The sequence below is a fragment of the Phalacrocorax aristotelis genome, chromosome 17 (assembly GCF_949628215.1).
Source record: "Phalacrocorax aristotelis chromosome 17, bGulAri2.1, whole genome shotgun sequence".
Lineage (NCBI taxonomy): Eukaryota > Metazoa > Chordata > Aves > Suliformes > Phalacrocoracidae > Phalacrocorax > Phalacrocorax aristotelis.
In genome coordinates, this window is record NC_134292.1 from 10,095,051 (window position 1) to 10,107,959 (window position 12,909).

Consider the following 12,909-nt stretch of genomic DNA (forward strand, 5'->3'; position numbering starts at 1 on the left):
CTGGGCCCCAGCTTGGCCACCCTGCTCCTCAGCTTCCCTGCCCTCTCCTCTGCAGCCACCCAGCCCTGGGAACGGTCATTGCCAGGATGTCAGATGCCCTGGAAAGGATGGAAGGGCTTGTCAAGAAAGCTTCTGGCATCTTGCCACATGTTTGCAAGCTGAGATCAGCGTTCAGGCTCCTCTTGCTGCTGTTTGTTTTCTCCTCTGTTCCTAACAGACTCGCCCTGTTGCTACTGTAGCCCTGCACAGAAGGGCTCAAACAAAGGTGTGGCAACGGTTGATGGCTGGCAGGGCTGGTGGGACCCCTCTGGATGTCCTCCTGTGCGTCCCAGCACCCATGGGCAGGGCAGGGACTGACCTGGCGCTTGTCTCAGAGGAACTTCTGTATTCCCAGCTGGTGCCAGGGAGCTGGTGCCTGTGGATGGCTCAGCCCAGGTAAGGAGCAGCAAATGGGCTGTTCAGTGCTGAGTTCTTTCTCACACCTCCCTTTGGAAGTGCCTTCTGGGATTAGCCACTGTAGAAAGACTGCAGCCCTCCCGCAGATCCTCTCTGAAGTGCTTCTCTACGTGCTTTTGCACAGCTCCTAAGTGGAAACTTTGTTCCATCTGTGGATAAGGCTTCAAAAGGTAAGTGTTAACGAGGCAGTAACGGGGACATAGGAGGGAGCTGACTTTCTTGACTCTCTGATCATACCATCATTGCCCCAGGTGGGCGTGCTAGGCTCCTGAGCTGGTCCCAGGGCAGCTCTTTGGGGTGTATTGACCCAGAGCAGGACATGGGGGTTGGTCCCTTCTCCCAGGTAACTAGCGGTAGGACGAGAGGAAACATCCTCAAGCTGCGTCAGGGGAGGTTTAGGTTGGAGATTAGGAAAAATGTCTTTACTGCAAGGGCTGTCAGGCATTGGAACAGGCTGCCCAGAGAGGTGGGGGTGTCACCGTCCCTGGGGGGGTTCAGACAATGTGCAGACATGGCCCTTGGGGACATGGTTTAGGAGGCCTGGGGGTGTTGGGGTGGCGGTTGGACTTGATGATCCTAGAGGTCTTTTCCAACCTTAGTGATTCTATGATTTACCAGCTGTGGCATATCCCTGTCTCTCCCTGAGACTCCCTCACAAGGCTGAGAAAAGTAATAATAACAGGTAACATTTGCAAACACCACAGAAATGTAAATTATGAGGGCCTTTATGGGCAGTCAGCAATTATAGATGAGAAAAAAATATGTATAGGCATAAAAATGACCTAGTCTGTTCTCAAAGGGCAGCATTGACTAGTCCTTTTGCATGGTTATTTCAGACATGGATATCAAGCAAGCAGAGATCTAGCACAGCTGAAAGATGGATAACAGTTTTGCATCTGGAGAATCAGATCCTCTAACTGGTACGTGGGTAATGAGCTTCCATTTTCCTCTGTACGGTCATAGAGAGACTCGGATAACTTCATTGTAACCCAAGGATTTATTGCTTATTGAAAGTGGTTAGTTTAATCTGGATTGCATTATTTTAGACACAACGGAGCAAGTATTTTGAAGTTTGGAGACCATTGGGCAGTTTTGTAACTGTGCTTGTAGCTCTACAGCAACACCAAAACTCCCCATTTCATGCTGCTTTCTAAAAGAAACCTGCTCTATAAATCTTCCTCAGCCTGAAGTTATCAAGACTCAGTTACTGTTGAATGCCATACGAGGATAGGCTGGGAGAACAGGGTTTGCTCAGCCTTGAGAAAAGGAGGCTCAGAGGGGATCTCATCACTGTGTACCAGGACTTAAGGGGCAGCTACAAAGAAGATGGAGACTCCCTTTTTACACGGAGTCACATGGAGGGGACAAGGGGGATGGACACAAGTTGCTCTTGGGGAGATTCCGACTGGACACCAGAGGAAAAATTTTCACAGTGAGGACAGTCACCACTGGAATAATCTCCCCAGGGAAGGGGTTGACTCAGCCTCGTTGGATGCCCTCAAGAGTCAGCTGGACATGGTGCTGGGCCATCTTGTCTAGGCTGTGTTCTTCCTAGAAAGGTTGGACTAGATGATCCCTGAGGTCCCTTCCAGCCTAGGATTCTGGGATTCTGTGTATGCAGTAAATTCACACTAGGAGCTTCTCTGTATCTGATGTTTTGCTTTGTTTTTTTCTGTAAAAAGACACAAGCCATTTTTACTCTCACAAGGAATCCTGTATGGGGTGTTTCTGTAAGTAACTACTTCCAAATAGGATTGAATTGGGAAATTCAGCTCAGTCTTTCTTAAATATGTGCAAAACTGCCAGTTAATATCAGTAAGGACTTTGCTGAATAAACACTAACATAGCTCAAAGAGCATTAGTTCTGACAGAACTAAGCACATTTTGAAAACAAGCTGTATATAAAAGCAGTCCAGACACAATTTTTCAGGAGCAGTTCTGTGTTTCAGCGACCAGCTCTATAATCAGTTCTGACTTGGGCATGAGGGAAATTGCCAGTAGTGAAGACACGTGTGAAAAGATGCTAAAACATGTCTTTCATCTCTTGCTTCTGTAGATGTGGCCTTGGTGTGGAAGAGCCTTCAGAAAGCCAAAGCAGTGGTACGTGCAGTTCAGGGAACACTTGCTGTCACATACCTTTATTGCTTGCTGTCAGCTACCTGTGCATCACCCCCACAGTGTTTTCTTTCATGGAAATAATGTAATAGAAAGCGATGTAAACAGGCCATTTTGTTTTTCTTTTGCGATGAACATATAAACTCTTTAATCATTTGCTAAATGACTAAAAGGAGAGAAGGAGAAAAGCAGGGAATCTTACTGAATTTCACAACACTTCAAAATCAATGACAAGAACAGATAAAAGTTTGCCTTGCTGCAGTTGAAGCCCTGAGCAGACTAATAGCTGACACTGAGCCGAGACATCCTCCGAATTCTCCCTGTCTTACTGTCCTCTTAGTAGGAAACATAATAACGTTTATATCAGGCACAGCAGCTGCAGTCATAACAGTGAAATTGCTTAGATGAATGTGTGATATTACCCAAATGCATGCAGCATTGTTCGCGCACTCAAGGCCTGACAGTAGTATCACACTGTTGAAGTTGCTATTGGCTGGGGTTACTTCCAGCTTATGCTGTTTTTAAAAACATCAGAGCAGCTCTGGTAAAAATCTGAGGCACACATACATGCAAAGAGTAAATAATGGACAGAGTTGATTTAATCTCTTATCTTCCCAGTCAATTGCATTCTTTCCAACTGTAGGAAATGCCACATGGAACATGCTTAGACATGCCAGTATTTACACAGTAACTAGGAGCTGCAAAATTAATCAGAGAGGCAGCGTATGCCAGCAAAAGGCTACCATGGAAAAAAAAACATATGTCTCCCTTCAAAAGAAAAATCTGCCTTTTCACAGCTACAAAGGATTGAAAACAAATTTTATCATCAAACGTGGAGTTGTGCCAAATCACAGACAGGCAGAAGAAAGCCTTGGCATGAAAAAAGCTTTGGTGAGTTCTGAGTTACTGGGAAAATGCTGAGACAGGGGGATTGCTTTGGTGCTGGAGGGAAGGGAAGGTGACAAGAGACAGTGAAAGGCCCTCTTTATTGAGGAAAGGGTATATTCTCATCAGCTTTCTACTAGTGTTCCCTGAAGAATATCACAATGCACCACAATGCACAAGGAGTCACACCTTGCTGGGCAGAGCTCAGGCAAAAGACGCAGCATTAATATCCACCAGCTACAGCAAAGTAAATGTTACTTGTGCTTCTCCTCTGAGGTTTTTTTCCTAGAGGTAACTGAAGTGATGTAAATACAGCATTTTGTTTGTTTACTTTTGCAGGAAATACATAACGTGTTTAAAATCATCTCTAAAAGGCAAAGTGGGTTAAGAAAAAAGCAGGAAATTTAACGAAATTCTAGAACTCTTGCAAACTAATGACAAGAACAGACTTCACTTACTATTTTTGCATCTGCTGGGTATTTGTTTTTGAGATGGCTTATTGGCTGGGAACAGTTTAAGCTGCCAGCCTTTGATATTTATGGATGCTCTTTCCTTCCTAAGCAGCAGGGCTTTGTACCATGCTCAAGGAGATGGCTCACTGCCTGGACCCCTGTCTCAGTAACAAGGATAGCAAGAGAGGTGTGTTGAGTTGCTCTGTTAGAAGCTTTGCTGGAGCTCGTGGTTTTGCACATGAATCTTTTCTCTTGCTCCCAAGCCTTTTGAACAAGGGAAGGAAAGATGCGATTAATGTGGCACTGGGTTTAAATGACAGGGGCACGATGTGACCTGGCAGAGAACGCTTTAACACCATATACTATGGTACTCAAGTAGGTGGGACATGGGGTACTAAAGCTAGCATAGGTTTCTGTGCAAGCTAGTAACCAAATACTGAGTCTGCCCTGCAGCCCTGGGTGGCATGGAGACAGCGTACACAGAGGTTTTTACAGCAAAGAACAAACTCTTACTTTTCCTTCCCAGAACTGCAATGCTGCCAGGCTCATTACAAGTATGAGCGAAATTGTACCCAGGTGTCCAAAGGGTCCAAAGGGTTTGGCTGGGGAATAGTCCCCAGTAAAATGAACTGGTTTAATTTAATGGTTAAGGAGCCTTTTTTGCCATTTTGACATTGACATAATTTTGCTATGCTGTAGATGGCGAGAGGAACAGAGATGAAACAGCTTTGAATAACAAAAAGAGCAATGAGATTCCTCCAGCCTGCAGGTAAATAATAACCTTAACGTACAGCACTTGGTGGATGAAGAGGCGAAAGCACACATAAAGGGATTTAAAGTTCTGGGATGCAGGACTCCAGAAAAAGCCTTAGTATTCATTAGAAAAAAAGAAAAAGTCACCAGACAATTTCACCCTCGGAAATACTGACCAACAGGCCAGTGGAACAGCCAATGCCCTGACATCAGTTCTCTGTGTTAGTCTGTCTGCCCATGCTTGTAATAATCACAGTCTGCTTGGTACTTTCCCAATATTATCTCCATTTGCCAAACTGCTGGTAACTGGCCAAACGCTGATCCTGTGGGGACACTGAGACCACCATCAGAGAGTGTTCTGGAAACTCCACTGTCATTCATATTAGCAGTCTATTGAATAATTTAATAAAATACCCTACATATTCAGTCTTGTTTTTCTTTTCCTTAAGGAAGGGAAACTGTGCTGCTCTTTCCCCTGCTTGGTCACAGACCTGTTTCCTTGAGAGCCCTGCTATGAGCTCTGGCCCACCCCAAATGACCCCGCTGTCCCCCAGGGAAGACTCATGCTCAGCACCTTGCAGCCCTGCCAGGAGGGAGGCTGTGGATGGCGAAGGCACAGCTGGGACGTGGTCTTCTGCAAAGGGCCTGTATAAACCAAGAAGGGACAATTTCAGGGAACAGGCGGATTCAAGAGGTCGCACAGTACAAAAGGAAAAATCTCCCTGCTCCTTGCGTCACCCACCTCACAACCCTGCTGGGAGCAGTCTGTTCTCAGCTGTCCCACGTGGCAGCCAGATCGATGCTCCTGCGCCCACAGCTGTCCTGCTTCCTATAGACCACCTTCCATCAGCCAGCAGGCCCAGTGATCAGAAGCTGGAAGAGTTGAGGAAAAAATCACCCCAAAAGAAGTTAGAGCAACTCAAGAAGAGAATCCAGGAGCAGAAGCAAAAGCAGCAAGCAGCATCTCAGGAGCAGAAGTGCCTGATCTCTTCCTATGCTAAAGAGCCACAGCAAAAAAGACCCCTGAAGAGAAAGGTGTGCAAAGTGGCATCTGCTCCTCCTGCTCCGGTTTACAGAGGTCAGTAGTAGCCTGGCATCTATGGAGAAAGGCTGAAACTATGTATTACCTAACAGTGCTTCAGCACAGCTGAGTAACTAACGACACAGCTTCTGCCCCACATAAACTTTGGTTTATGTTGGGCAGCAACCATGTTCATGCGATAAATTCATTTACTGCTGCAGCCCTTGGGGGAGCTGTAAACCTCCCTGTGCTATACATATCAACCTGCCTACTGAGTTCACTTCTCCACTGGATTTACTGACCAGCATGCAAAAATTTATAAATTTCTTTCCACAAAATAGTAAATAATTTGCTGCAAATATATTCTTTTCTCCCTTTTCCTCCCACATTCTTCCTTTTGCCAGACAAAAAGCATGAAATGGGAAATTTCTGCACAGTAATGTAGAGAGGCATCACAGGTATTTAAAGCAGGAACCATGTAGTTCAGGGGCATTACAGGGGATTTAACAGTGCATTCACTGGAACTAGTGTGGATCTGAAAGCAAATATTATTAGACTTCCTTACCCTGCTTTGCTGCTAGATTTGGGCCTGAAGTACCATTCATCTACAGCTGCCACTTTAGTTTAGCGTGATTTAAGACCTCAGGTTGTGTGAGTACTAGAGAGCAAGGACTGCCTTCGGCTAGCCCAGTTAGCCTGCCCACTTGGCCATCTTCTCAGCCAACGGGGGATTACTGAGGGTATATTAGACTAGAGAAGACGAGCTGAAAAGCTGTACATAATAAATCTTATTGCTATAATAGCATTAATGTTAATTCATTGAGCACTACAATCCCTGTCACACACCACCAGCTTCCATGCGTATTTCTCTTAGATTCACTCCAAAACACCTTTTACAATGATTTATGGAAGTATTTTATAGTGCTTACCTCGGGCCTGTGGGAGCACATGTCCATGCCGCCGTCTCCCCCTTCCAGCTGAATCAGGCAGCGCATTCTGCCATCACTGCGCAGCATCACCCCTCCTAATGGCCCGAAGCCAAAGCCACAATCCCTGCCGAGCCTCTTTTGAACATTCTCAGGGGAAAGGCTAGTTTAGTTTGTTTTGAACCCAGAGCATTTTACACAACTGAGTTAGGGAACTACCAGACAAACAGTTCAACTTGCAGATCGAAGGCAGCCTCTGAGGCTGGAGGTTAACAGCTCCAGACACTTGGTTCAGATGCAGCTTGTTCAGCTTGTCTAACTGTACTCTACCATTAAAAAAAGTGTGTCACAGCTGCTTTGCCAGATACTACCTCTGTCAGACACCTGCAGTCTGCCCTAGGAAGGCTGCTTCTCCTTGTCACATGTACAGGAACTCAGTGCTGTCAGATACCAGCATCTGCGCTGCTCCTTGTAGCCTAACAGGTTTCAATCACCTGTTTAGGCTTTAGGGCTGTGAACCTGAGGTCTGGTGTCTCCTTGCCTGATGAAAAGCACACAATACCAGGCAGAGAGGAATTTACCATCCCTGGACAAGGGAGGGATTCTAAAAAAGCCCTCAAGATCATAGGTTAGCAATGCTGTATCATAACAGTTTGTTCCAGGCAACTTGCCCAAGCATGCAGCGTTTGTGTACTCTGCTGGGAAAGGTTAGTCTGGAGCACCAAGAGAAAAGGTGTCCCATTGCACCTACTGGATGTGCCATTTTGGTCAGGGCTGTCTGCATGTTACGCTGTTGTACAGGTAGATGGGGGTCACAGTCATAACCTCCGGGATCCCAACCAATGCTTGTTTTGCTGGGACATCTCCAGCACCACAAAAAAGGGAGTCCTGCTTGTTCTGTGACCAGTGTCATTAGAGAGACTCCCCCTTTTGTGTTCCAATGGAACAGGACTGGATTTGGTTTGTTGGTGCCAGCAGTCATGTCTGCAGTTTGTTTTTAGCTGCATACTAATTCTTTTCTGTGGGTTTTTTCCTTCTGATTAAAGACCAAAGACCAGAGAGAAGCTCAGCATGGAGAATTCAAACACAAAGCCAGAGGCAGCCTTCACCCAAGTCCTCTGTTCTGGTGAGAGCAGCGACAGGCAAAGGTGAGGATGAAAATCAAGAGAAGTTACAGAAATTTATGGGCAAAACTACTGGAGGTCAGTGGCATCTGAGCACTCACCTGCCAAAATCTTTAGCTGGGTGTTAAAACAATACTAAATCCTAGGATCTGCAGTCAAGGACCAGGGCCTAGTTATACCAAGCAGGTAACAAAGAAACCACTGAGGGAACAGGCAAAAATCAGCATTTGTTCAGGGAGGCGGAAGATGACCACAGGCAGCACAAGGAAACAAGGCTTGATTTCTAAACTAACTGTAACTAAACAGGTTAGCTGCTGGTCAGTTGTGCTGAGGCCCCTGGGATGGGGTGCCAGATTGGCCACCTGATACCACTTTCTGTCACTGAAAAATAAGCCATACATCCTAGGTGGGAAGAGCTGTCCATCACCTATTCAGTTCTGTGTTTCCTGGTGAATTAAGAGTGCCACCAAAAGGCAGGTGTTCCCTGGCCGGCAAAATAGGGACTGAATCAAAGTAGTGAAAAGTCAGAAGAATTGTCCACAGCCTTACTACAAAGTCAACAACGGGAACAGGAGTCCCAATCACTAGTTCTTGGTTTTTCTTTGGCTGGTATAGCTAAGTGGAGTTTTTAATTACTGGAGTAATTTTACCCATTTAATGCTATTACTTTGCATTGGATTTAGTCGCATTCAGACTTTGTGGAGAACAGACAAACAGTGGAAGTGCGATGGGCGCTGCTCACTCAAAGCTCACTCAAAGCAAAGGTTGTATTTTACACTAGCCAAGTTATTAGACATGCAATTTGTGTGAAACAGAAAGAAAAAAATCCAAGCTATCTAATACTGTGCAGAAGAAATGATGAGCATAGCAGCATCATGTGCTCTGCTACGTAAGTACTATTTAAAATGCATGAAATATATAATAATTTCCTTCTCCCTCCTTTTTTTTTTTGTTTTAATGGATTGTTTGAAAAATGGCTTGATCTTCCTCTGAGAGTGGGTCATAATAAGACCATGCCACGTGAAGCATTCATCATTGTAACTGCCAGTGTCATGGTGTCTTTATTGGCTATTAGTTTCTGTCAGTGAAAGAGCCAAGGCAGGGCTACAAAGAGATGAATGAGGGGCAGGGGTCAGAGCCAGAGTACTCAAGAATTTGATGAATTATAAATTTGCTGTAGTTAACAAAAAATTAAGTCACAACAGCTATAAAATATTCATCTGTTCATAGGTAGAAAAAAACAGGAGAATATTTAAATAAAAAAATTTCCTTCTAGCAAGTGTTTTCATCAGAAATACTGCTCTTGAAATCTAGCATAATAGTTTCTGTAGTTAATAAATGCTGTAGATAAAAAAAAAAGATTTAATTGAAATCAGAAAACATGGTGAAGCAAAGATTTAGATCTACATACTAACTTGTCAGTTGCATTCAGAGAAATCAAGACAGCATAAAAATAATTGCATCCTGCATTTTTAATACTGCTAAACTAGAAAACAAAGTAATACAGCAAGGTGTTTCATTAAAAATGGTGATGGATCTCGGCTGCTCCAAGTCCAACAAATTTTGGCAATTCCACTCATGGTTCCTGCTGTCAGACACCAAACTGCTTAGATCTAATGAATAATTCCTCTGAAGGCTTCCCAAGTAAGTCCCTGTGATTATAGGAAGTGACTTCAGCCCCACAGAGAGTGAAGCTCTTCCTTGTCTGAAGAACATAATTTCTCTTGTGACATGACCCAAACCGTACGAGTAAGATGAGCCTCCAGAGCATCTCAGAGTCTGCTGCAAATCCTGCTGATGTAAGGGGCTGTGCCTCCCTCAGTGGCCATGGTACGGAGCCTGGGGCTGGCAACTGAGATGTTGCCTTACAGCAAAGGGGACTCTCGGGGCAATCCCTTTAACCAGTCAGTCTCTGAAAGTGCTTCGTGTCCAACAGGTGATTCTGAGGTGCTGCACACAGTCAGCTCAGCCCACTGACAAGTTTACTGAACAGAAGCTAGAAGAGCCTGAGGCAGTCAGTTGGCTGAGTACTGAACCACATCTTTGAGCTGAGGGTGGTACTGACTTAAGAGTGAAATCTTTTCTTTAAAAAGAAGCTTAAATATTTTCATTGGGGGAGAATTTGATGGGAAGGATATGCATGCAAATACCAAATAAGTACCTGTTTAGTCACCTTCTGCTGGAGAAGTGTTTGCAATAAATACATAATTATCATAGAAACATAGAATCACAGAATGCTTTGGGTTGGAAGGAGCCTTTAGAGGCCATCCAGTCCAACCCCCTGCAGTGAGCAGGGACATCTTCCACTAGATCAGGTTGCTCAGAGCCCCGTCCAGCCTAACCTTGAGTGTTCCCAGGGATGGGGCATCTCCCGCCTCTCTGGGCAACCTGGGCCAGTGCTTCACCACCCTCATTGTAAAAAAATTCTTCCTTATAATTATGCCAGTGCAAGTATTGGCATGCTGTGAATGCAACCTGGAATTATGAAGTAAAACAGTGATAAATGTCTATTATGTGACACCACCTATTAAGCAAGAATAATTTGTTTGTGCTGCATACTGCATCGTTTATTTTTGCATTATACATTGTCCCTCGTCCTGTATCGTTCATTGATTCTTCCACACTGCATCCTGCTGATTCTCACCAGTTTAAAAATTAATTAATTTACTCTAGTGAGTTTGAAGTAATCACAAGGAAAATAATATTTTCATCATCCCCCTCCCTCCAGTTCTCAAATCTGCTGGTACTCAGTAAGTACCAGCTGTCTGCAGCTGCCATCACAGAAAGATGCTCTCAGATGCTCTCAGGTCGGTGTCCTGACCTCCTCTTAGTGTTCTTGAGGGCTCTGGGAGTCAACGGTTTCTGAGTTAAACTTGTAAGAGTTGTGTGAACATGCTTCAAGTGTTAAATGATATAAATGCTAATGGTAAAGCCTTAGGAAACCACTGAACATTCATGCGTTGCCCTCATCTGAGTCATGAACCAGCTCTCTGTCAGTCAGTGAACAGACCCTTGCAGAGTGACAGCCTGCAAGGCTTGAGTGCTTTAAAAACTTTTTGTTACCCAAGTATCATCAACCTTTCTTTTTTTGTTAAACCTGCACTGACTTAAACTTTTTAGATCTCCCTACAGCTTGGGTGTGATTCCCAGAAATGACCATTAAAAAGATCTATAATAGAATTACAATTTTCTTTCAAGGAACAGTGAGGGTTTAATAATTAAATACAAGTCTTCTGTTTCAGGTACAAAGCCACATGGTGCTTCTGCATGGAGGGAAGGTCAGAAGTTAGCTAGAAAGTTACTTGGTCCACCCCCTACATTTCCAAATCTGAGGACAGCTGAAGAGCAGACCACAGCAAATACCTTTGGTACAGTTGCCTCTCTGCTACGCTAGTTGTTTTGGCACACAAACAATAAAGTTATTTATTAAAACTAGTTGAAATAAAAGGTTTCAAGGTCCTTCTGAGCACCTATTATTAATGACTCTTGCAATAACTCACCTGTCAGGTTAACGACCACCCAGAACAACTACTAAAGCTGTTGTCCCTGGTCAACTGGCACAATCAATCCATTGTGGTTTTGAAGAGACAATGCAAATGCACTATTGCCCTTAAAATAAAACTTGTCTGGATCATGACACAGGTTATGTCACCCTAGCAGAGATACAGCATCAGCTCAGGTCCTGCACATACTAGTGTACGCTGCTTTTCAGCTGGTTTGGTTTGCCAGACACAGCTGTAGAGCTTCCTTGCATCTCGGTTAGCTGAGGCTGGCCACCGAGTTCTCATTGTGCTACAGTGACAAGATTAGAAGTTCATGAGATAAAGAGTTTCACTGCCCATATATGTTAAATTCTGTTTGTACTGAAGGGCCACAGACTACACATCACATGTACAATCGGCCACTGCAACTTCAAATTTCACACTTACAGGTTTGCCTTCTCCTTAGAACATTACAGATTTCACAACAGATGTACAAGCCGAGGCTACACGTGCAGATAGTTCTCAGACCTATAGTAGGAAGCAGGTTTTGAGATGCACATGACAGATACAGGAATTGAAACATCTCTGAAATAATAACACTACTGTTTTTTCAAAATGTTTCCCACAGAACCTGGTAGAGGATTTGTAGCCATGCCAGTGATGGAAAACAGCTTCAGAGAAAAGGGAAATGAACCTGTGGGGAAAAACCCTGAATTCAAAAGCTGCATGGTTCCCCGCAGCAAGCCTGTTGAGAGGGGCAGCAATGCACCAACCAATGATACAAAACAAATACTCAAGAACCTGCATTTGCAAAGCCAGTATCATGATGAACACAGACATACTAGGCTCCCAAAAGATACTGCAAAAGGCAAGGTAGAAGTTCTGCAGCAATACCTAGGGATCCGTTCTCCTTCACCCGGTCCTCGGGCCATAACTCCCTCTGCCTTCAGTGGGGAAAAGATCCGATCTTCATTAATAAAAGATGGAGCTAAGCCCAGCAGCTCAGGAAACTGCAAAAGAGGAGAAAACATATCTCCTCAGAGACAGAAGGGCTCAAGCAGCCCTGCCCGGAAAGGGTCTGAGAAAGAAAACCTTAAGCACCCTTCAAAGAGGAGGGCAAGCACTAAAAAACCTCACCCGTACAGCCCTGAAATTGTTCAGGAATTTATGTATCAAAAGAATGAAGAAAGAAAGAAAAAAATCCTGGAAGAGAAAAAGTCTTTGGTGCAGGCCATGGAGATAAGAAACAAGAGATTGCAAGAAGTATACAGGAAACAGCAAGAAGCTATTGGAAAGAAAATGTGTTCTGACAAAACACGCAAGCTCATTGGGGAAAAAGCTTCTGCAAAAGAAAGTCCTCAGAGTAAACTTGAGCAAGTAAGTCATAAAGGAGCGGCAGACTGAAAACCCTCCAATCTTGATCAGTACAGAACCATGTAGGAGATTAAACACTTTATGCAAATGCTTTGAAGTGTCAGGGAGAAAGAGTTTTATCTGGAAAAACAGAGCAATTAACTTCTAATTATGGCAAAAACTGCTGGGCTCATTAGTAAGGCTGGAACCCTTGCCTTCTGGGTCAAAAGCCTGGAAATCTCCATTCCTTGAGCTAAAAGAACAGGTTTGGTGTTTGGCATGTGCAGTTTTCTGGTTACATGAGCCAGTTAAGTGGAACAAAAGCCAAATACTATCCTCTTG

The 12,909-nt window shown here is 44.3% G+C and overlaps 1 protein-coding gene across 4 annotated transcripts; it reads left to right on the plus strand.

Annotated features, from left to right (window-relative positions):
- The first annotated feature begins 184 nt into the window (after positions 1-184).
- On the plus strand, positions 185-12,694 carry LOC142065683 (uncharacterized). 4 transcript variants are annotated; one of them, XM_075112091.1, is made up of 10 exons: positions 185-626; positions 1,293-1,376; positions 2,513-2,556; positions 3,369-3,462; positions 4,021-4,095; positions 4,608-4,677; positions 5,111-5,739; positions 7,655-7,756; positions 10,975-11,100; positions 11,843-12,694. In XM_075112091.1, exons 2-10 carry the CDS (start codon positions 1,334-1,336, stop codon positions 12,616-12,618), a joined length of 1,959 nt encoding a protein of 652 aa, XP_074968192.1. In that variant the 5' UTR covers positions 185-626; positions 1,293-1,333; the 3' UTR covers positions 12,619-12,694. The 4 variants fall into 4 exon arrangements, with proteins under 4 accessions (XP_074968192.1, XP_074968194.1, XP_074968193.1 ...); XM_075112093.1 differs by lacking the exon at positions 10,975-11,100 and having other exon boundaries at positions 222-626; XM_075112092.1 differs by lacking the exon at positions 4,021-4,095 and having other exon boundaries at positions 222-626.
- The last annotated feature ends 215 nt before the right edge of the window (positions 12,695-12,909 follow it).

Excerpts from the sequence above, each read along its gene's own strand:
- LOC142065683 (XM_075112091.1), top strand. The coding sequence starts at position 1,334 with ATGGATAACAGTTTTGCATCTGGAGAATCAGATCCTCTAACTG. Across the intron at positions 3,463-4,020 it reads TTGGCATGAAAAAAGCTTTG|CAGGGCTTTGTACCATGCTC; the intron begins GTGAGTTCTGAG and ends CTTCCTAAGCAG. Across the intron at positions 4,678-5,110 it reads GAGATTCCTCCAGCCTGCAG|GAAGGGAAACTGTGCTGCTC; the intron begins GTAAATAATAAC and ends CTTTTCCTTAAG.